The 25,367-nt window shown below is 42.6% G+C and overlaps 1 protein-coding gene across 2 annotated transcripts in view; it reads right to left on the reverse strand.

The window, feature by feature from the left end:
• The window catches only part of SLC12A7 (solute carrier family 12 member 7), a 334,571-nt gene that overhangs the window by 37,974 nt on the left and 271,230 nt on the right, over positions 1-25,367 (reverse strand). For both annotated transcript variants that reach the window (XM_073332427.1, XM_073332428.1), the window contains one exon: positions 22,625-22,820. In XM_073332427.1, the coding sequence (XP_073188528.1) occupies positions 22,625-22,820 (196 nt within the window). The remainder of the gene's footprint in view (positions 1-22,624; positions 22,821-25,367) is intronic.

Below are 25,367 nucleotides of genomic sequence, written 5' to 3' on the forward strand. Positions count from 1 at the left end.
CTGCTAACTTTAGGTCACTGTCAAGTCACGGAGTGCCTACACTTGAACAGCATTAACCTCAGTAGGTCAACCATGGCTCAACACTTTTCAGGGGAGGTGGTTTTATCACCATAATGGGGCACTTATGTCAGGCAAAGACAAATTTCATTGTAGACACATGCACAAATGGGTTAATGCAAAGTGACTCATGTCTACCTAACTTTATAGTGTAGACCAAGCCATAGTGTATCCTCCTACAAAAATAAGTACCTAATTTATGTAAAGGCTTATATTTAATTGCAAATCAAGATGTTTTAATGGTTATCAACGAATTAGAATCAACCGGTCTTTAGGAAAATAACTGAAAAGTACAAATGCAAAACTAAGGAGTGAAATCAACACTTTGTGCTTGCTGAATTAAATCATGGTTAAAATCAGTGTTTTAAATCATTTTGACTTATATCAGTCCACCCTCATATATGAGAGATTAGGTGGGTGAAGTTATTACCTTTTTTATTGGACCAACTTCTCTTGATGAAAGAGAAAAGCTTTTAAGCAACAGCGGATCTGAAGAAAAGCTGTATATTGTTCAAAAGCTTTTCTCTTTCACCAACAGAAGTTGGTCCAATAAAAGATACAATCTACTTCCTTGCCTCTTATATTCTTGGACCAACACAGCTACAAACACTTTCATATGTAACAAATGAAAAAAAGGGAAAGTAGACAGTAATCAATATAAAATTAGATATTGATAAGATAAGTAAACTAATAAGGGATGCTAAAGATATCAGGGAAAAATCCATGGATAGCTGGGTCAAGGATAACGTGAATTATGTCAGAAACCAAAAAATATCATATCACGAGAGGGAAATGGTAAAAATGTTAATAATGATGTAGAAAAGGCAGAAGTGTTCAATAAATATATGTTCTGTATTTGGAAAGAAGCAGGATGATGTATTCATATCACAGGAAGATGATGAACTAGTAATTTAGGAAAACATAAAACAGCATCTACTAAGGATACACATTTTTTAATCAGGAAATCCAGGCAGCTTGCATCCAAGAATCTTAAAAGAGTTGGTTGAGGAGACCTCTGTTCTGCTACTATTAATTTTTATTTAATGAATTGGTATTGGAATACCAAGGAAATTCCAGAGGATTGGTAATGTGCAAATATTCAAAAAGAGCAGGTGGTTTGATCCAGGTAATTACAGGCTTGTTATAATGTGATGTCAACCCCAGGCAAAATAATGGAAAAAAATGATACAGGATTCAATCACCAGGAAACTAAAGAATTAGACTATTATTAGTCTCACAGGTGGGTCATGGGCAGCCAGACCTAGTGGTCAGAGCCAAAGTCCACACTCATGAAACAGGAGTCAAGAATCAGCTGGGTCAGGATACCAGCAGATCAGAAGCAGGAGACAAACTTGAGGTCAGAAACAAAAGTCAGGAACCAGAGTCGGGCTAGGTCAGGATTCTGGTGGGTAAGAGGCAAGAGGAAGACAGGAGATCAGAACCACGAATCAGATACTAGGAGTCATACAAGGTCAAGGTGTCAGGAAATCAAGCTGTGGGAGTGGGAGAAGGATGCACAAGGTATACAGTCCAGAACAGGGAGGAGTCCTGTGGTTCTGAAAGGTTCCTGTTCCTGCTGCTGGCTTAAATAGGGTTCTGTAGTTCCCTCAGTAGGTGTCTCAATGGGAGCAACTTGCTCCGGCAATTGCTGGTTTTCCCTGATAAACTGCGCAGCTTGGGCCTGCAGTGCTTGATTATCCACCTGGAGGCAGAGGGACCATTTGGGCAAGTCTGATGCTTCTGGTGGCTGTAGTGGTGTTGCTACGTCCATCGTTCTCACACAGAGCTCAGTCCTATAGGGTTATTGTGGTCTGAACAAGCTGTCACGGCCCAGTCAGGGGCAGCCAGACATAGTGGTTCGAGCCAGAGTCCACAGTCACAAAACAGGAGTCAAGATTCAGCTGGCTCAGGATACCGAGAGATCAGAAGCAGAAGACAAACTTGAGTTCAGGAACAAGAGTCAGGCCAGGTCAGGATCATAGGTGACGGCTCTGGGGGTGCTCCGGGGCTGGAGCACCTACAGAAAAAAATTAGTGGGTGCTCTGCACACACCGGGGAGATCCGCTGTTGGCAACTGCCAATCAGCTGTTTAGCATGGGCAGCAGCCCTCATCAGCTCTTTGGCTGGCTGCAGCCAATCAGCCATTTGGCGCGAAGTCCCCGCCTATCAGCTGTTTCCCCTGCCGTGGCTGAAGCTCCCAGAGGGCTCCCATTGCAGGCATGTGTGAGTCCTTTTAATTTTCAGGGCAGAGGGAGCTGGGCTAGGGGGGACAAGCAGCTAGCGCATGGCAGCTTCTGGGCCTATCTGAGTAGGGGTTGGGGAGTACGGGCTCGGGTGTTTCTCAAGGAGCAAGCCAGCCATTCTCAGCCCACTCTGGTGTCTCCTCCAGAACCTATGCTCCCCTCCAGCCAGGAGAAACCAGCTGCAGACCCCCTTACTGCTGGATAGAGGGACAAACCAAAAGACATGGCTCCTTTAAGAAAAGTTTGCCCTTGTGTCTGATGAGTGAACTTGGAATGGGGCCAGCAGCTTGCCCCCTCCCCATGCTCTGTCTAGCCAGTTGGGTGCGCCCAGCCACGGCCAGAGGTGAGAGGGGCTTCACTGCAGCCCCAGCCCCAGGTGCAAATGAGCAGCCTCCCCCAGCACGGACCCTGCCTGTGCCTGGACCCTTCACATGCGGGGTCTGGGAGGTCCCAACCCCTACGGTTCTGACCCAGGTCCCAGGGCGCTGCATCCCTTCCCCCATGTGTGAGGAGACAGGAGGGGGGAACACAACACCAATACTTCTAGCCTCAAGCTCCCCATGGGCTCTTCTCCATGGCCAGCTCTCATGCCTGTGAAAGTAAGGCTTGCCCAGCTTAAAGCTGTCTCCCTCTCACCCACACCCAGTTTAAGCCTGCCTGAGGGGCTTTTCCCTCCCAGAGAGGAAGTTTATCTCCCCCGCTTCCCCCAACCAGATCAGCGTCCCCTCCTCCCCGCATCAGGAAGGATTGTAACCAATTGGTGAGGATATTTGCTCAAGCTTTCCCCAGGAAAGGGGGTGTAGGCTTCGGGGAATATTTTGGGGGGAATAGGACTCCAAGTGGTCTTTTCCCTGATTGTTTGTTAAATCACTTGGTGGTGACAGCGATCCCAAGGCAGGAAAGGAATCTGTGCCTTGGGGAAGTTTTAACCTAAGCTGGTAAGAATAAGCTTAGGGGGTCTTTCATGTGGGTCCCCACATCTGTACCCCAGAATTCAGAGTGGGGAAGGAACCCTGACAATACCCCATCACATTCTAATGATAAAATATAGCACACTAATAGGAGGTTTGTAGTGGGGTTCTGTGTGGATCAGTAGTAGACTGTTTGCTATTCAATATTTTTATCAATGATCTGGAAGGAAATGTAAAATCATTGCTGACAAAACTGCACATGACAAAAAGATTGGCAAAGAGGAAAATATGAAGAGGATAGGATAGTTATTCAGAGTGATCTGGATCATTTGGTAAGCAAAACAAAAATGCATTTTAATACAGCCAAATGTAAATGTATACATCAAGGAACAAAGAATGCTAGCTGTGCCTACGTAATGAATGACTGTTTCCTGGAAAACAAAGAGACAAGGTGGGTGAGGTAATATTTTTTTGGACCAACTTCTGTTGGTGAGACAGAAAACCTCTGTTAGCTCTCACCAACAGAAGTTGGTCCAATAAAAGATATTACCTCACCCACTTTGTTTTGCTAATATGCTGGGACTGACACGGCTACAAAAACACTACATACAACAAATCCTGGAAAGCCGTGATTCTGAAAAGGAGTTAGGGGTATCAGTCGACAAACAACTGAACAGGAGATTCCAGTGTGATGCTGTGGCAAAAAGGGCTAAACAGTCCTTGCATATATAAACAATGGAGGAATGAACAGAAGTAGGTAAGTGATTTTATTTTTGTAAGCTATTGGTGAGACAGATATTGAAATACTATTGCAACCCTAAGATTGCCCTAGTACCAGATGGCCTGGAGCTCCCTGGTATGTAGCCATGAGTCTCAGCTGGCCTCAACTACTCAGTACACCTCATAAATAAATAAAATTAAGAAGTGATTTGCTTACAGAATATAAATACCTTCATAGGGAGAAAATACCCCGGTACTAAGGGGCTCATTTACCTAGTGGAGAAAGGCATAACAAGAACCAATGGCTGGAAATAAAAGTTAGACAAATTAAAATTTGAAATAAGGCTCAAAATCTTAACAATGAAATGCTTAACTATTGGAGCAAACTATCGAAGACTGAATGCCATTCTGAAAGATATGCTTTACTAAACCACAAATTTTTGGTTTTGTGACTGATGTGATTAGGCCCTATGATGGTGTCCCCTGAATAGATATGTGGGCACAGTTGGCAACGGGCTTTGTTGCAAGGATAGGTTCCTGGGTTAGTGGTTCTGTTGTGTGGTGTGTGGTTGCTGGTGAGTATTTGCTTCAGGTTGGGGGGCTGTCTGTAAGCAAGGACTAGCCTGTCTCCCAAGATCTGTGAGAGTGATGGGTCGTCCTTCAGGATAGGTTGTAGATCCTTGATGATGCGTTGGAGAGGTTTTAGTTGGGGGCTGAAGGTGATGGCTAGTGGCGTTCTGTTATTTTCTTTGTTGGGCCTTTCCTGTAGTAGGTGACATCTGGGTACTCTTCTGGCTCTGTCAATCTGTTTCTTCACTTCAGCAGGTGGGTATTGTAGTTGTAAGAATGCTTGATAGAGATCTTGTAGGTGTTTGTCTCTGTCTGAGGGGTTGGAGCAAATGCGGTTGTATCCTAGACCTTGGCTGTAGACAATGGATCGTGTGGTGTGGTCTGGATGAAAGCTGGAGACAGGTAGGTAGGAATAGCGGTCAGTAGGTTTCCGGTATGGTGGTGGTGTTTATGTGACCATCGCTTATTACCACTGTAGTGTCCAGGAAGTGGATCTCTTGTATGGACTGGTCCAGGCTGAGGTTGATGGTGGGATGGAAATTGTTGAAATCATGGTGGAATTCCTCAAGGCCTTTTTTCCATGGGTCCTGATGATGAAGATGTCATCAATGTAGCGCAAGTAGAGCAGGGACATTAGGGGACAAGAGCTGAGGAAGGGTTGTTCTAAGTCAGCCATAAAAAAGATGGCATACTGTAGGGCCATGCGGTTATCCATAGCAGTGCTGCTGATTTGAAGGTATACATTGTCCGCAAATGTGAAATAGTTATGGGTGAGGACAAAGTCACAAAGTTCAGCCACCGGGTTTGCTGTTCCTGATGGCTTGTAGTCCCTCTTTGTGTGGAATGTTGGTGTAGAGGGCTTCTACATCCATAGTGGCCAGGATGGTGTTTTCAGGAAGATCACCGATGGACTGTAGTTTCCTCAGGAAGTCAGTGGTGTCTCGAAGATAGCTGGGAGTGCTGGTAGCGTAGGGCCTGAGAAGGGAGTCTACATAGCCAGACAATCCTGCTGCCAGGGTGCCAAGTGATCACTCTGGTTACAGTGTGTATGGTAATACCCATTGTTTCATGTTCTCTATGTATATAAATCTCCCCACTGTATTTTCCACTGAATGCATCTGATGAAGTGAGCTGTACCTCACGAAAGCTTATGCTCAAATAAATTTGTTAGTCTCTATGGTGCCACAAGTACTCCTTTTCTTTAAGTGTACTCTGATTGAGCTTATTGCCAGTCTTGATGTTTTAAGTACATAGAATCATAGAATCATAGAATATCAGGGTTGGAAGGGACCTCAGGAGGTCATCTAGTCCAACCCCCTGCTCAAAGCGAGACCAATTCCCAATTAAATCATCCCAGCCAGGGCTTTATCAAGCCTGACCTTAAAAACCTCTAAGGAAGGAGATTCCACCACCTCCCTAGGTAACCCATTCCAGTGCTTCACCACCCTCCTAGTGAAAAAGTTTTTCCTAATATCCAACCTAAACCTCCCCCACTGCAACTTGAGACCATTACTCCTTGTTCTGTCATCTGCTACCAGAGAATAGTTTAGATCCATCCTCTTTGGAGCCCCCTTTCAGGTAGTTTAAAGCAGCTATCAAATCCCCCCTCAGTCTTCTCTTCTGCAGACTAAATAATCCCAGTTCCCTCAGCCTCTCCTCATAAATCATGTGTTCCAGCCCCATAATAACTTTTGTTGCCCTCCGCTGGACACTTTCCAATTTTTCCACATCCTTCTTGTAGTGTGGGGCCCAAAACTGGACACAGTACTCCAGATAAGGCCTCACCAATGCCGAATAGATGGGAATGATCACGTCCCTCAATCTGCTGGCAATGCCCCTACCTATACATCCCAAAATGCCATTGACCTTCTTGGCAACAACAGCAAACTGTTGACTCATATCCAGCTTCTCGTCCACTGTAACCCCTAGATCCTTTTCTGCAGAACTACTGCCTAACTGCTCGGTCCCTAGTCTGTGGCAGTGCATGGGATTCTTCTGTCCTAAGTGCAGGACTCTGCACTTGTCCTTGCTGAACCTCATCAGATTTCTTTTGGCCCAATCCTCTAATTTTTCTAGGTCCCTCTGTATCCTACCCCTACCGTCCAGCGTATCTATCATGCCTCCCACTTTCGTGTCATCTGCAAACTTGCTGAGGGTGCAATCCACGCCATCCTCCAGATCATTAATGAAGATATTGAACAAAACCGGCCCCAGGACTAACCCTTGGGGCACCCCGCTTGATACTGGCTGCCAACTAGACATGGAGGCATTGATCACTACCCATTAAGCCGAATGATCTAGCCAGCTTTCTATCCACCTTATGGTCCATTCGTCCAGCCTATACTTCTTTAATTTGCTGGCAAGAATACTGTGGGAGGCCATATCAAAAGCTTTGCTAAAGTCATGGAATAACACATCCACTGCTTTCCCCTTATCCACAGAGCCAGTTATCTTGTCTTAGAAGGCAGTTAGGTTCATCATGCATGACTTGTCCTTGGTGAATCCATGCTGACTGTTAAGGTTCACTTTCGTTTCCTCTAAGTGCTTCAAAATTGATTCCTCGAGGACTTGCTCTACGATTTTTCCAGGAACTGAGGTGAGGCTGACTGGCCTGTAGTTTCCCGGATCCTCCTTCTTCCCTTTTTTAAAGATGGGCACTACATTAGCCTTTTTCCAGTCATCATAAGCTATCCAGCATGTGCTGAACAGAAGCAAGGACCACATGGAAACCTTTTTCCATTTAGCAAGATAAGTAGTTCTAGTTGATGGTTTTCTACTATTCAGAAGAACATCCTGAACTTCTCTAGGGCAGGATTCCTCTGCTGATGTTAACCACCTAGCCCCCAGGCCATCAGGTGAAGGGCCGGAAGGTGGGAGTGGAGGAGGCAGCCATGATTTTGTGAAATCAAGTCCAGGTGAAGCAGAATTGACAGTGGGGGAAACAGATAGATAGGTCTGAGACCTCAGAAAATCAGTTTTGATGGGGCCATGGCAGGGTGATCAGTATAAGTGCTGGGTGATCAGTATAAGTATCAGTGCAGGGTGATCAGTATAAGTATCAGTATAAGTGCCTTGTCTTGCTTGATAGGCCTTTGGGTAGAAAAAGCAAAGGGGGAAAGGCATACATGAGACCAATGACCATGGCATCAGGAAAGTGTCTATTATTAAACCTGGCCTGGGGCCCTCCCGGAGCAAAACTGGTGACATTTTCTGTTATCTGCTGTTGCAAACAGATCTACTTGGAGAATTCCTGAGAGCTGGAAAATGGACTGTGCTATGTCTGGACAAAGGGACCACTCTGGTGTTTCAACTTGCTTAGATGACCATGCCAGCATATTCTGAGGCCCTGGAAGGTAGGCCTCTTTCAGAAGTATAGAGTTGATAATGCAGAAGTCTCAAAGTAGAACTGTTTCCTAGCAGAGCAGTGAGGACCAGGTCCTGCCCTGTTTGTTTACATAAAACATAATCATCTTATTGTCAGTTAACACCGACATGCCCCTTCCTCTGACGTGAGGAAGGAACACTATGCAGGCTAATGATATTTAAATCTAGCTATCCTGTCCTTCCTGAAGCAGTATTTAAAGCCCTTACAGATGCTACATCTCCGACAATCAGCTGAGGTGATGTGACACTCTGTATCTCAAAGAAGCACCCTGCAACTCCCATATTCACCACTGTCTTATAATTATGGTATGTTTTGTACAAAATATACCTTGTATGGTATCATTTTTAAAGTCTTGATTGTTGAATATTAATATCCTGTTGGATTGTACATGCTATCATTGTAAGTGAAGTTATGAAGTTTTGATATGTGTGTGTTACTGAAATGTTGTGAGGTTGGGAGATGCCCACAGCCAACCTTTCCATTACAACAAAGGAGTAGCCATTAATAGCCAGACAGTGTTAATGGCTCATCAACACACAATTCATTATCCTAGAGACTTCTTAGAGGAGACACATACACCATAGGGGAAGACTAATTCACGTCACAGTAAAGATCTTTCCAGCAAGCTAGAAGAAAGTATGACAGAGAGATAGCAATATCATCACTTGGCCTCTCTCCTTCTTACCCCCGCCCCCACCCCCATCTCAACACCTGGAAGAACGTGTGGAAGACAAAGACTTTGTCGGGGGGAAGGGTAGTTCCAGTCTGTGTATTTAGGAATTCTAACCTGTCAGGGTGAGAAAAGCTGTTTGATTCAACTCTTGCTTAGACTAAAAGTTTACAGAGTAACAGCCGTGTTAGTCTGTATTCGCAAAAAGAAAAGGCGTACTTGTGGCATCTTAGAGTGAGTACAAGTGAGCTGTAGCTCACGAAAGTTTATGCTCAAATAAATTGGTTAGTCTCTAAGGTGCCACAAGTACTCCTTTTCTTTTTACTGAAAGTTTAGGGTTTAGCAGGTGTGTTTACTTTTCATTTTCTTAAGGTAACTACTTTAATCTTTATGTCTACCACTTATAATCACTTAAAATCTATCTTTCTGCAGTTAATAAATCTGTTTTATATTTTACCTAAAACAGTGTGTTTTGGTTGAAGTGCTTGGGAAATTTCAGCTCAGGTTAACTGGCCAGACTTCTGACCAGTGCAAGACGGTACAGTTCTGGGGTGCAAGACTGAGGAGCTGGGGGGAACTGGCTGGAGCCTCCTTCTTGATGGTTCATGAATGGCTGGGAGATCATTCATGTAACTCAGTTGGGTATGGCCCTGCTTATGGATGTCTGGGTAAGTGCAGTGCCTATCAGAGACTTGCAGCTTGACATCAGCATCACAGTATGAGGAATACCCCAGGCTGGTGGGTTTTGGAGAGCACAGTTGTCCGACAGTCCAGGTTGCACTCCAGGGACCCCTTCACAGGTGAGGATCACTGAAAGGTATTGCCTTACCACAAGAGTGGCAGAGCTTGAAACTGGACAGCATAGCATATGTCTGGTGCTGGGACTAGTCCCAGACTGGGCGTCACAACAACAGAAAAAAAATTTTTTTAAACTATACTAATCATAGAGATTCTAAAACGGGAACGATTTACATGCTAGATTAAAAGACTTGCAGAAGCCAAGAAGAGAGCTCAACAACCATCACGGGCAGTAGGAAAGAACAGAGAAGGTCGGGGGCAGCTCTACCTTTTATGCCTGCGCACAGTGCATGAGACAACAGAGGGTGCTCATGCTGCCCCATATAGTACTGCTAAGGGAAAATCTCTCTGAAAACTGTGCACTGGAATGCACATGCACTGGCAGTGCAATGGACATGTGCAATCAACTCAAAGAATCATAGAACTGAAGGAATGAAAGGGACCTCAAGAGATCATCTAATCCAGTCATCTGCATTCACGGCAGGATTAAGTATTACCTAGACCAGGGGTTCTCACAAGAAATTTTTTGGTGGCCGCTCTGACAATTTTTCCTAAAATACTTAGTTAACTTTAGGAAAAACAAATAAATATGAACATATACACATCCAAATCATTGTAATTTATTTCTGTAGGGGTTTTTTTCAGACTCAATCATAAAAATAATGTACACTTGTCTCTGTCTTTAGTTCTTTACTGGAACTAAACAGAATAGAAACAAAATAAGATGCTCTGCACATTCTTGTCCATTTTGTTGTTGTTTCTTTTGCTTTTTTGGCTGTTTTTTTTTTTTAGCCTTGATAGCTAGTAAGGCTGCTTTTGTGAAAACTGATATATGTATATTTGTATGTATCACTTTTCACAGCAGACTTATGCAGCCCTGGCAAGCCATGGATGGAGAGATAGGTAGGGAGGTAGTGGGGGCCAGGGCGATGGATGGGAATGAGCTCAGGGCTGTAGCCTGAAGCCCCCATAATGGGAGATGGAGCCTGAAGCCCTGTGGCCGGAGCCTGGCACCTGCCACCCCAGAGCTGAAGCCAGAAGCCTGACCTCCACCACTCCTAGGAAGGTGGGGAACTCGCACCAGCTACCCGTTCCTCTGGCAGAGGAGGGCAGCCTCAGGGGAGGGGCCATTGCTCCACCCCTTCAACTCCCCCATCACTGCACAGGAGGTTGTGGCCGCAAGAAAATATAAATTTAGTTCATTCATCTTTTTACTGAAAAATTGTTAGACTAACACAAAAGGGAGACAATGCAGATGCCACAACAACCCTTCGGATATGGAATTTGATACAAACAAGAGGGCTCCTTCTCTCCCCCCCATCCCCGGCTTATCTATTAGAGACATGCCACAATTTCAACTGAGTTATCTAATTCTAATATACAAAGTATAGAAGGAAAAAGGATATATAGACATTAGCCAGCTATACCATAATAATAAAATTATGGAAATCAATGCCATCAAAGAACTCATGGAGAATATTAATATAATACATTATAATATAATAGCTTTGGCTTATTTTGAACTAAATCATTATATCATAACCCATCTAGGAAGCAAAAGATTCAGAAGACTATTAATGAAAATAAGAACACTAATGTAGGTAACGCCAATTCTAAGGCCCTGATGTTCACATGATACAATGAATTGTTGCTGATGGAACTGGAAGACAGGACTACCTCTAGTGAAAAATGGGAAAAAAAATATTTCATAATAGATATAATTTTAGAACAATGGAAAAATATCTGGAGGAGAGCCAAAATGAATTTGTGTAATGATAAGGACAATTATTACAAAATATTTTATCAGTGTTACAGCCATTAAGCTAAGGAAGATACATTAAAAAGGGAGTTGTTATTAATGTTGGAGAAGATTAATTCGATAACCTTCACAGGCCATGGAATTTCATCCAATTATGCCTGTAATAAGCCTAATAACTTGTGTTTGATTAAGGTATATAGTCACTATAGGGCAGTAGTGGACAACCTGCGGCCCATCAGAGTAATCTGATTGTGGGCTGCGAGACATTTTGCTGATGTTGACCGTCTGCAGGCACAGCCCCCTGCAGCTCCCAATGGCTGCAGTTCACCTTTCCTGGCCAATGGGAGCTGCAGGAAGTGTCAAGCCGCAGGGACGTGCTGGCCGCCACTTCCTGCAGCTCCCATTGGCCGGGAATGGTGAACTGCAGCCACTGGGAGCTGCAGGGGGCTGTGCCTGCGGATGGTCAACATCAGCAAAATGTCTCGCAGCCCGCAGTCAGATTACCCTGATGGGTTGCATGTGGCCCACAGACCACAGTTGCCCACCACTGTTATAGGGACTTTTCCGCATCTATGGAAGGAATGTCCAAAGATAACAGAATTTTGGAGGAGAATATGAATAGATATTTTCAAGATAAATAAAGTTATGCTACCAACAGAAACCATGGTGATTCCATTAATTTATTGTGCAAAGGAAGTTAACTCAGGGAAGGACCCAGAGATAATGCAATTATTATGAGAAGGTAGATGTGAGATCATTTGTTTTTGAAAAACAAGGTGTGATACTTGCAGGCCAGATGCCAACTCTTGCCAAGGTTGGAGGCATTATATAAGAGCTGATAATCTCCTATCTGGAGATCAGACTAGTGAAGAATGCAGGTAACCTAGGTCATTTGGATGGAACTGATTGAGCCAAACATAATGGTCAGACAGAATACTGGTATCCTTCTGCCAGCTGAGGTTCGCAACCTAATGGCAGAATTACCACCCCAGACACCAAGAAAGGGGACCAGGAGCAGTGGAGGCTGGTTGGGGAGCCCACCTTCCTTGCTAAATGGGTAGTGGTACAAGGCTCGTGCCCATGGAAAGGAACAGTTCTCTGAGGAAAGCAGGATCAGGCCCATGCAAACAGTGACTGGAGATAGACAGCAGATAGAGAAGCTGGAAAATATGTTGGGAGCTCAGAGAGGCATTGTGGCAGCAGTAAAGAGAGGAGTAGGTGCAGACACCGGGGGTACTTCAGTCCCCTGGGAGAATACTTGGGGTGGGAATATTTGGGCTGATCTTGAGGGGACAGATCCAGGATGGTCATACCCCTCTCTCCAATGCCTTCCCAGAAGAGCCATATGCCCCCTTGAGAAGGGAATGGCAGGAATTGTGGATGGTAGCAGAGTTAACAGACCATCTTAAGAGACAAGAGTGGATAAAAACTTGATCCCAGGGGAGTGGATAAAAAAAGAATTTCAAAGTGAAAAATGGAGAGTGAGTGGGTTAATATCTAAAGTTAATGCATTAACCCACGGAGTTGCCCAGGAACAATTAACTGCAGCAAAGAAGAGCAATCCTGCCATCCATTTGGCAGGCAAACAAAAGCCATAGACACTGGAGGAACAAATGTGGGGTTTGAAACAGCAAACTAACGCAGCTGTGTTGCAGAGATTGTACTTGGTAGCTAAGGCCTTGTCTACACTGTACAATTTTGTCGGCAAAAGGCAGCTTTTGTCATCAAAACAGTGGATGTGTACACATTGCAATGCCACGTTTGACAACAAAACTGACTTGTTTTGGTGACAAAATATAACCACTTTGATGACAGACACAGGGGTTTTTGTGCCAAAATTTTAGCGGCAAAGTGCCAGTGTAGATATCCTCCTTGGTTTTGCCGCTGTAAATGAACTCCAGGAGGTGTCTCACAATGCCAATCCTGCCCACTCTCATCAGCAGTTTGAACTCCGTCCTCTGCCCTGCAGTCAGCTAAACAACCTTCCACCTCTCCCCCTTTAAAGCCGCACGAATTTTTGAAATTCCACTTCCTGTTTGATCAGTGTGGAGAGCTCACATCGCATCTTCCCGGCTGATCATGGCAATTCCACACAGCAAATGGTCTCCTGCTTGGACCAATGCAGAGCTGTTGGATCTGCTTAGTATTTGGGGAGAGGAGGCTGTCCAGTCTCAGCTGCAATCCAGCCTTAGGAATTTCGATACCTACAGGAAGATTTCTTGTGGCTTGTGTGAAAAAGTGTATCATAGGGACACGGTGCAGTGCAGAAAGAAGATAAAGGAGCTGAGGCAGGTGTACCAGAAAGCAAGTGAGGGAAACCGTTGCTAGGATGCTATGCCAAAGGCCTGCCGGTTCTTTAAGGAGTTGATGCTATCCTCGGCAGCAACCCCACCTCCACTACCAACAGCACCGTGGACACTTCAGCAGGGCTTGAGGTGGTAGAAAGAGGACCTAACCCAGAGGACTAGGTCGTGGCCGAGGAGGTGGAGTTAGAGTACACTGCGGAGCCCATGGTGGGGTCGCCAGGTGGTCAGATCAGTCAAGAACTGTTCTCCACTCTGGAGTGGTCTAGCCAGTCCTGCACTCCCACTCTGGTGAACAAGAAGCAGGAGAGGAGACCCCTGGTAAGTGTTTGTTTTGAGTTGATGGTGTTCAGTTACCTGATGGGTGAAAAGATAGAAATGGACAAGGCTAGCTGTGTTTCTGTTTGTTGGACGATTCCGTGTGCAGCTAAACAAACAGTGTGTTGATGCACACTGAGATTTCACAGGAATCCTTCAGAGAGATCTCTAGGAAACTTTCCTGGAAATACTCGGCAATCCTCTCTGGAGGTTCCTTGGCAGAGCTGCCCTGTTCCTTCCCCCTTGAATAAAACTTTTCCATGTCACTCTGCAATCACTTGTGCAGGAACCAAAGGGGCACACAGGTGAGCAGCATAGGGATCGGATTGGAAGTCAAAAGCATGCAGCTGATACAGCCTTGTTTCCCTGGTTGCCCTCAGGAGTGAGATATCTGCTTCAATGACCCCCCACCTGTGGAAAAGGGGTCAAGAATTTACAATACTGTCCCAAGTCATCAGCACCACGACTCTTTCATAAACACCACTACTGTTTATCCCAGGTACAAAGTCTCACTCCCTCTCCCCACCTGGGCTAAACTTCCCATGCCTCAGGTGTTTGCTGAGATGTGTGCTTGCCAAGGGACAGTGAGAAAGTGCTTGGTATGTTACAAGAAGTATGCTGAACTGTAGTGATTCAATCCTGTGTGTGAACTAACAATTATGCTTCTGTGTGTTGCTTCTTGTGCTTCTGCAGATGTGGCCTTCAGGGGAACCCCCTAAACATCAGCGAAGCACCTCTGTCAGATAAGAAAGCAGTCAAGACGGAGCAAGGAGGACATGTTCCAGGAGGTCCTGCAATACTCTGATGCAGAAAAAAAGGGAATGCAGGGAGTGGAGAGAAATTGAAAGGCGGGACAGAAAAGAAAACCAGGACTTTGTTAAGGATGCCACTAAGCAAATGATAAAAGTAATGGAGCAGCAGAAATGCTTAAGTCCCTCATAAGACTGCCATCAGAACAAATGCATGCCTGCCCTCCCCTGCAGCAAATTCAGAACTGTTTTCCAGGCCCCCACCCAAACTACACTTTGACATTCCCTGATGCTTTCTGGAACTTCTTGGTTTCCTATTCACTCCACCTCTTGAAACCTGGCCTGCCTATAAAACAAAAACACAGGAAAGTATGGAGGTAATTCCTTTGTTTTGCCTGTAATCAGCAAGGAGATTTGTAAAAGGAAGGGGTATTTTAAGCAATAATCTGCCTCCCCCGAAAGAGGGTAGAAAAAATGTTTTTTGTCTTTCAGTACTTTAGAAAAAGCTGGCATCAGCAGAAGATCAAACCAAAATACTATACATCTACTGTCGCAACGAAGATTGTGAAGATTTGTGTTGTTTGTCTTGTTGCTAGCATTACTGTGGTGGGCATTAAAAAGGGAGGGTATCACAACACCTTTCCTAATTACTATAAGGAGCAGTAAAATAAAGGCCCAATGAAGATATAGCTGCTATTGAATTTGTTTGGCAGGCAGGAAGGGACATTGACATCAGGGCATTAAGGGAATTCAATAAACCTAAAATTGGTTCAAATCTGGAAGTAAAGTCCCAATACACTGACTATTCCCTCTGAGCAGCAATTTTGAGTGTAAGGGAACTGTAAAAATAAACCTTGGCAAATGGATACTAGGGATATAGGGAAAATGGAACCCCCAGAATGGATCAAAGAAACCCATGGCAGTAAATATATTTTAAAAACAGCCTAAAGTTCACTTACGAAATCAGTGTCTGACCACGTTTCATACTGCTTCTACCCAGCTAGGTAAGTACACGTTGCAAAGCATTTAGGTACAATTGTATTTTAAGGTACTTGCAACTGAAGCTGATATATGAAAAAACAAGAAGATATCCATTGAATGGACCACATGTGGTAAAATTGAATCATAGGGAATGAGTTATTGTAACACCAATACAATCTCTAAAACAAATTGATCTGGATCTCACTGAGTTAAATGTATCCAAGGTTATACCTCAATGTGCCTCATATGTACAAACTCTCCATAAGGGATAGGCAGCATGTTTAAAATTATGGTATGTCGTAAAATCCATAAGGAAAAGAACCCCAAGGGGTGTATTGGAAACTGCTTTGGAATGGGATTAGAAGTTGGAATACTGAATACTATTAACATGAAGGTATTCGCAAATAAATTAAGTTATGTTACAGCAGAAATACAAGAACTGGAAAAGCCCCTCAGTGCAACCTTGTTAAAATTAGGAATGGGGCAACAATTATTTTCTAAAATACTGATAGTATGGCAATAGCAAGGTGAAAAAAAAATATTACTTTTAGCAGTGACTACGGAGACACTACAAGGAAATGTATCCTTAGCATTAGCCTGTACACAGGCCCAGGAAATGAGTCAGCAAATAGTCATCCAAATGATCTGAGAAGGCATGCGAAAAACAAAAAAAAACAACAAAAAAGTTGCCTTTGGAAATAAAAAGTTGTTGTGGAAAAAAATATCACTCAGGAAAAAAGACAACTGGCATCTTGGTGAAAATTGGTAAACTTTACTTTTTATAAGGATCAAATAAATGACCATTCAAGCATATGTAATATCTGTCTACCCTATCCACACTATTAATATATATCCGATACTACCTAGTAATGTATTCAGTGGTCCCTCATAGAATCATAGAATATCAAAGCAGGACCAATTGCCAACTAAATCATCCCAGCCAGGGCTTTGTCAAGCCTGACCTTAAAATCTTCTAAGAAAGAAGATTCCACCATCTCCCTAGGTAACCCATTCCAGTGTGTCACCACCCTCCTAGTGAAAAAGTTTTTCCTAATATCCAACCTAAACCTCCTGCACTGCAACTTGAGACCATTACTCCTTGTTCTGTCATCTGCTACCACTGAGAACAGTCTAGATCCATCCTCTTTGGAACCCCCTTTCAGGTAGCTGAAAGCAGCTATCAAATCCCCCCTCATTCTTCTCTTCCGCAGGCTAAACAATCCCAGTTCCCACAGCCTCTCCTTATAAGTCATGTGTTCCAGTCCCCTAATCATTTTTGTTGCCCTCCGCTGGACTCTTTCCAATTTTTCCACATCCTTCTTGTAGTGTAGGGCCCAAAACTGGACACAGTACTCCAAATGAGTCCTCACCAATGTTGAATAGAGGGGAACGATCACATCCCTCGATCTGCTGGCAATGCCCCTACTTATACATCCCAAAATGCCATTGACCTTCTTGGAAACAAGGGCACACTGTTGACTCATATCCAGCTTCCCGTCCACTGTAACCCCTAGGTCCTTTTCTGCAGAACTGCTGCCTAGCCATTCGGTCCCTAGTCTGTAGCAGTGCAAGGGATTCTTCCGTCCTAAGTGCAGGACTCTGCACTTGTCCTTGTTGAACCTCATCAGATTTCTTTTGGCCCAATCCTCTAATTTATCTAGGCCCTCTGTATCCTATCCCTACCCTCCAGCGTATCTACCTCTCCTCCCAGTTTCGTGTCATCTGCAAACTTGCTGAGGGTCCAATCCACACCATCATCCAGATCATTTATGAACATATTGAACAAAACTGGCCCCGGGACCGACCCTTGAGGCACTCCACTTGATCCTGGCTGCCAACTAGACATGGAGCCATTGATCACTACCCGTTGAGCCCGACAATCTAGCCAACTTTCTATCCACCTTATAGTCCATTCATCCAGCCCATACTTCTTTAACTTGCTGGCAAGAATACTGTGGGAGACCGTGGCAAAATCTTTGCTAAAGTCAAGGAACAACACGTCCACTACTTTTCCCTCATCCACAGAGCCAGTTATCTCATCATAGAAGGCAATTAGATTAGTCAGGCATGACTTGCCGTTGGTGAATCCATGCTGACTGTTCTGATCACTTTACTCTCCTCTAAGTGCTTCAGAATTGATACCTTGAGGACCTGCTCCATGATTTTTCCAGGGACTGAGGTGAGGCTGACTGGGCTGTAGTTCCCAGGATCCTCCATCTTCCCTTTTTTAATGCATGGACCCACCAAAAATATGAACAATGAAAAAACATAGATGTATCCCAATGTATAGCTCATGAAGATTTAGGATATGTATGTGAGGACCAAAACTTGCAAACAAGGAAGGAGTTACTTTTACGATAAAACCAAGTGCACTCAAAGGTGCATGTTTAATGTGTTTACAGAACAAAAATCAGCTGTAATTTATGTAGGTCAAGGCTGTAATATGTGTTAGAAAACATTGTCTGGAAATTATTGTAAATAATAATGAAGTATGTTTTATGACATATTTAAGTAATAAGATGTTTTTGTAATGTTAGTGAAGTTAACAGTTGTAATTTTGAATAGTATGTACCCCTTTGGATTGTACAACATTTGCAGTACAATGTCCATGTATTTAGTGATATAAGATTTGTTAATATAGGTCTGAAAATAAGTTTAGTTTGATAACTGTTAATTCACTCTGTGTTGCAAGACCATTTCCAATATATAAAATGCACTAAAGAACAATCTGCAGTGATGCAGCACAACAATCAACAAGGACCAAGCTTTTAAAAACCATTGCTGAAACAGAATATAACCCTTGGTGGGAAACATTATTGGAATGGTTGCCTATGGCGACTGGAGCTTTTAATACAATGATTCACCCCATAGTGGTGATAATTGGAATCCAATTGGCTTTGCTTTTACGCATGGTGATATTGGCAGAATGTGTAAGAAGAATCACCTGGAAGATACAAGATGGCCAACATGCGAATTAACTAACACTGTTGCTCACCATACCCAGGAAGTGTAACCTACTAATGTAACATGGGTATCCCATGGTAGTGATGACTGCTTGGGTGAAAGCATCATCACGGCGGGTAATTGTAGGCCAGAGACCTAATCAATCCCCCCATATTAAACCAGTCTTGTGTGAAACTCAGGGAGGTCACCACTAGAATTGTAAAAAAAAAAAAAAAAAAGGATAATCTGCTGCTGCTGCTGTTGCTGATAAAGGACCGAACATCCCTAACAAGAGTTATAACCACCAAGGTTGTAAAGTAGAGATACCCAGGCACTGGGAAATTTTAGCAAGGATTCAGAGAGACTCAACAAATGGCACAGAGATAAGGTAAGTTCTGACCAGTGAATTTATGCTGACCATCTGCACAAACAGAGAAGGTCACAAATAAGTTTCAATTTGGACATGAAAGATAAAATACAAATACTTGGTTAGGAAGGATGACACACAGGACAGTGGGATTGCATGTGATTGCATCAGTGTGTAATTGGTTAAAAATTTTGTTAGTTAGGGTGTGGGATAATGTGATAGGTTTAGTAAATTTGAAGGAGGTAGCTAGTTTTATCTATATAATGTAAATGAAAAGCAAAGCTCTTTGGGAATCAACTCTTTACTGCAATACAACAACAAGCTGCAAGATATAGTATCCCCTGCACGACTGTGATGTGTGCGGGTGCCAGGAACCCCAGATAAGTGGATCCTCACTGGCCATCGGATGAAATTTGTCTGTACATTGGGAGTGGTGAGCACAATAGATTTGCTTGGCATATGTATTCTGTGTGTGTTGCTAACAAATAGATGTTTAGAGCACAGCTGTGTAAGGCTCTTAAGTGTAAGGCACTGGGAAAAGATTCCGCAGACCTGTAGAGCCCTGAGCCTCGTGGGTAAGGGTGGGTACTTAAACTGACCAGGTTTCTCCCTGAGCCCCGTGCGTACGGGTAGGTGCCTTATGCCATGAGCCTTCGGAAAGAAAAGAGTGGGGGTGCCTAAACTGACTGGGTCACACCTGGAGCCCTCTGTAGGATATAGGCAGGGTGCCCCAGATTGTGCTGGATAACAAGACCAGTTCACATGTATGTTAGTTTTGTTCAAAATAGGTTTAGTTTTATAAGAATGTATGTAGTGTTTAGACTCTTCTGAAATGCTTGTAAGTTGCTGCATGCATTAATCTCAGTTGTAATGTTGGTATTCCATGTTATAAGAAAATATGTAAGTTTTGCTTTTATAACTTTTAAAATGTTTGCTCTGATGCTGTGAACCCAGGCACTGGAATCGTCCCCCTTACCCATCCAGGAATATCACAATTAGATGGTCCATCAAGGAACATCGAAACATGAAGGATTGGTTAATGGCCCTATTGCACCTCAGAAATGCTATGTGCAAGGCAAGGAAACTCTTCCTGTGGACTTGGAAGCTGAATGAAGGAAATAAAGTCACAGGAATATTTTCCATCTCTTTCTTTGCTATTTGAACTCTGACAGGGCCAGAGACTCCAAACTGAGGCAGAGAACTCCATAGGGTTATCCCTAGGTCAACCCTAAAAGACACTTTGAATTGACAGATCACTACAACTCTGTCACTCTTAGGATATAGGTAATAACTCATTTGTGTGTATATGTTTGCTTGCTTAAACCTGAAAATAACTCTCGTTTCTTTTCCCTATTTAATAAACCTTTAAATGGTTTATTATAGGATTGGCTACAGGCGTTGTTTTTGATGTAAGATCTAGAGTACCAATTGATCTGGGGTAAGTGACTGGTCTCTTGAGACTGGCAGCAACCTGACTATGGTGTGATTTTTGGTCTAGGTGACTATTTTTTACCACTAAGTCTAGTTTGATTGAGTGGCAAGATAGACTGAAGAGTCTAAGGGGACTGTCTGTGACTCCATGTTAAAACTGTTATAGTGTTCCAGGAGTTCACATTGTAACTGACTTGGTGAAAACTAATTGTAGAACACACCACCAATCTGGGGTGTCTGCCCTGTTTTTGACAGTCTGCCCTGACTGTCATGAGCCACTCAGGAGCCACAAACAGTGTGACAGCAGGCAATCCTCAACATTAATGGCACGGAGAAAAAGTACAAGAAAATATTGCAATGGAAAAATGAGCTTTATATTAAATCAAACAGATTTAATAATGTTACCACCATTTTTGGAGTTTGAACAAAATAAATATATAGACAATTATAAGAAGTGGAGTAAACACAAATGGATCTTTTAAAGGAAACAAATGTAGAGAAATAAGCAGAAGTGAACCAGGGCACATGATTTGCATAACGAGGACAATACGGGTGAGGTAACGTCTTTTATTGGAATAACTTCTGTTGGTGAGAGAGAAGCTTTTGAGCCACACAGCACTATTCTGTTGGTAAGAGAGAGAAGCTTTTGAGCCACACAGCACTATTTGAGCCACACAGCACAGGTACTCCCAGACCTGAAGAAGAAAAGCTTTCTCTCACTAACCGAAGCTGCCCCAGTAAAAGATTTTACCTCACCCACCATGTCTCTCTAATATCCTGGGACCGAAACGACTGCAATTACATTACATAAAAAGGGACGTATGTACGATTTAATGATAACTTACATGATTTACAGAGGAAAAACAATAGAAGAAGGCAAACATTTATGAAAGATTTCATGTGGTAATCTCAGTAACTGTTCATATTTGGACAACATGTGTAACTGACTACAGACTAGAACTTCCAACATGATATTTGTGTGATCCCTGGTTAGAGGCTTGAGACTTTCTTCATTCATATTAGGTGGAATTAGAAGGTGAGATATGTTATGAAAAAGATTTATAATACGTGTGTTGAAATGTGAATTTATACAGTTAGTATTAATAAGGATAAATATTTGTATAATTTGAATGATTATATTTTAATTATATGTTAATAACAACATTTTTTTTTATTTTAAAGAAAACAGTAGAATCTAGGTTCTGAGATAAAAGATCCTTTACACTAATCACCACCTGTAATAAAAGGTTATGTAAGCCAAATGTAACCCTCAGTAGCCACATGCAATCCCACTGTCCTTAAATCGTGTGTCTGGTGATGTGAGCAATACCACGGCCTTAGCTATTTTCATTGATGTAACAGATTGGAACGTAGTAGAGCTGGTTAAAAAAATGGGCTTTTATTGAAACATTTTTGTTAAGAAAATATTTTTGACCAAAAATTTTAGAGTGGAAATTTCAGAACAAAATTAAATTAAACTTTTTGTTTTGTTTCTAACTGAAAATTTGGTTTTATTAGAATTTTTGATCATTTTTTTTTGAAATTTCATATTTTAATTTTGCCCTCTTTCCCCCCCCCCATTTTTCTCTCCTTTTGTCATGTGGTACAATACAATGAATAATGTTCAAGTTCCCCCTGACACTTTTTCCTCTCTTTTTTTTCTTTTTCTTCTCTAACTTCTCAAAATTTCTCCAATTTGAAAAGTTTACAGAGCTGCAAAATGAGAAAAGAAGAAAAGAGGAAAAAGTGAACCCACATCATTCATTCAGTGGCAAAAAATGGAAAAGAAAGAGAAAAAATGTTTTAAAAAATATATTTTGTAACTTGAATCAAAAAGAAAATTACAATTTTTTATTTTAAATCAAAGTATTGTTTTGCTTAGAAATGCTCCAATAAAGAATATGCATTTTATTTACTGAAAAAAAATATATTTTTTGCCAGCTCTAGAATTTAATAATCAATTCAAATAATAATGCACAAGAAAGAACAGAATCCATTTGCTTTGCCTTCTTATTTGTATTGGCTCAGCAGGCTAAAAGGAGTAAAGGCTGATAAAAGAATTTTGTAAGAATTTGAATGCACACAAGAAGTAAATTTCTTGAATAAGAAGGGACCAATTTTATAATTATTTATGTCAAAACTGTCAAAAATAGGAGCCTAAAGTTAGGCTTTGAAGTCCATATTTTGACATCTAAATAAAGTGTGTTGATTTTCAAAAGTGCTGAGCACCCACCAGTTTTCATTGACCTCAATGGGACTAATATTAGCCCACTATTTTGAGTAGGTCTTACAGTAGAACTACATATAAATCTCTGACATTTGTTTTTCCAGGTAACAAGTTTACAAAATAACATTTAAAATACATTACCATTATATATTTTCATTAAAATGGCATAAATAAAACTAAGAGAATACATACCAACAAAATTTTTCCATGAGAAAGGATTATCGGTCTGTTTCCATGACTGTGGCCAGGCCATCAGGACTGTATTATGTGTCATCCCTCCCAGACCAGCAGACTGAATCAAATGGGACATTCCATCTCTAAAACTGGGAGATACCACGATCTGGCAAAATCCTTTGGTCTTTTCTACCCCCATTAAGGATTTAATATTCTATTAAAAATAAGAAATTGAAGATGACGTGGGAATATATTAAAGGAAATAATTATAAATACCATAGTTAATCGTTGCACTAAAGTAACAATAAGATGCTATACACTGGAATATGACATCAAGGAACATTGTTTTACTCTCTCAACCCAATGAATGAACCAGGTGCTATGATAACTGTAAAACCCACGTTTTAAAATCACTCTGTGCACACAGAAGTCTTTGTTTCTTAAGGGGGAATGGAATATGAGTAACACAGTGTTTGAGTCACTTTGCCCAGTATTTCATAATAAGTAATGCTTGGTGTGGGCTATGGTTTGCATAACCTTGTTGGCTGGTGAAGGCCTGTAGGGAGGTACTGGGTCCATTATAGGTTGAGATAGCCAGTATTTCTGGAAAATGGAGAAGGATGCCAGGAGCTCTTTAAGAAACTGTTGTGAGGCCAATGCTCAAGAAAGCAACTTCTGGTATTGACAATTTGGTTATCTATTGACCAGTATCCAACCTCCGAGGAAGGTCATTGAGAAGGCTGTAGCAGTGCAAATCTGAGGGCTTTAAGAGTCCTTACATCAAAGTCAACTGAGTTGTGGACATGGAGTAGAAACTGCACTAGTTGTATTAACTTCTAGCAATGGATAAAAACCAATGTGTTTGTGCTGATTATTATTGTTAGCAGTTTTTCAGACCATGCTTTTCTTAAATTGTTTGCACATGATAGCACAAGTGAGTGAAGCTTCACTGGAGCTGTTCCATTCTTATCTTAACAAAGGTTAATTGTAATTGTTCTTTTGCTCAGAATATCTTCTCCCAAGCAGTGCCACAGGGTCTATATTGTCATAGCTCTTGTTTAATGTGTATATGAGTTTGCTGGGAGGCTTAATAAGGATGAATGGGCTGTAAAGGCATTCAGCATGTCAATAGCAATCAGCTCTAAGTCTCCAAAACTGCCCCAGCTGGAGATATGGAATTAATTACCGAGTGTTAAAATGAAACTGGAGCTTGGATTGGGGCTTCTTGATCTATGTCTGGAGTAAGTCTCCATTTACTGTCTGAAATTTAATCCAGACAAGATAAGAGATATTGTTGGTGGGCTGGGAAAAGCTGCTGAAAGACTTTGAGGAATTTATTATGGCATCTCTTATAAATAAAGGGCACACTGCCTCAATAACATATCTGCATAAATTTGGGTGTGTTATTAGATTCTACTCTGCTCCTTGATGTGGCCAAGAGAGATTTTTCCATCTGTGCCTCATGAGAAGAGGTCCTTGTCATAATTATCCATGCTTTTGTCACCTCAATATTAGACTACAACTATCATGCACTGTACATTAGGCTGTCCCTTAGAACTATAAGAAGCGTAGGCTAATGTAGAATGCTGTGATTAATTTATTCAGCAGTTACATGTTGGAAACACATTAAACAGGCGTTCTAAGATCTAGGATTTACACTGGCTTCTAATAAGCTTCTGGGTAGAATTCAAGGAATCAGTTTTGATCTATCAAGCCCTCAATAGTTTTGGATTTAGTCACCTGAGAGATCACCTCTTCCCCCCTTGTCATATTGTCACAACTGAGATCAGCACAGGCCACTTCAGCTGGAGCCCACTTGATTAAATGACAGAGAGTCTGTTGGCAGGGTGTCCTCCATGAAGTTTCCTCAACTTCGGAATGCACTCCTGACCTTGATCTGGCATAGTCTACTTTGCTAGCTTGTAGGTATGTTACAAAGCTCACTCTTTATCTTGTGCTTCATAAGCAGGGATGGGCTGAAGGCTGAATGAGTCAAGAGCAGTGGTTCCCAAACGTCTTACTAAGGTGACCTTCCAACTTCATTTTATCTTTTTTGAGGATCCACTATTACCCATCCCCTGCCTCCTGCTCCACCCTTCCCAGCCCAAGCCCCCTGCTCAGCTCTCCCAACCCTCTTGCTATTGCTGTCCCATTCCTACCCCTTCCCTATTGCAGTCCTAGCTGGCCCTTCTCTCTCCCTATGGCTGGGCTGCAATCACTCCCAGGTGGCTGATTACAGTTGCCAACCCTCTCGGCATGGCCGTGAGTCTCCCCGAATCAGGCTCAATCTCCTGGAGGCTACTGAAGCCAATCTGGGAGATTTTAAACTGCTAGAAGTCCAGTGGCATAGTAGGCCTAAGGCCTATGAATCACAGAATCATAGAATATCAGGGTTGGAAGGGACCTGTGGAGGTCATCTAGTCCAACCCCCTGCTCAAAGAAGGACCAATCCCCAACTAAATCATCCCAGCCAGGGCTTTGTCAAGCCTGACCTTAAAAACCTCTAAGGAAGGAGATTCCACCACCTCCCTAGGTAACCCATTCCAGTGCTTCACCACCCTCCTAGTGAAAAAGTTTTTCCTAATATCCAACCTAAACCTCCCGCACTGCAACTTGAGACCATTACTCCTTGTTCTGTCATCTGCTACCACTGAGAACAGTCTAGATCCATCCTCTTTGGAACCCCCTTTCAGGTAGTTGAAAGCAGCTATCAAATCCCCCCTCATTCTTCTCTTCCACAGACTAAACAATCCCAGTTCCC

This window comes from Lepidochelys kempii, chromosome 2 (assembly GCF_965140265.1).
Source record: "Lepidochelys kempii isolate rLepKem1 chromosome 2, rLepKem1.hap2, whole genome shotgun sequence".
NCBI classification, from domain to species: domain Eukaryota; kingdom Metazoa; phylum Chordata; order Testudines; family Cheloniidae; genus Lepidochelys; species Lepidochelys kempii.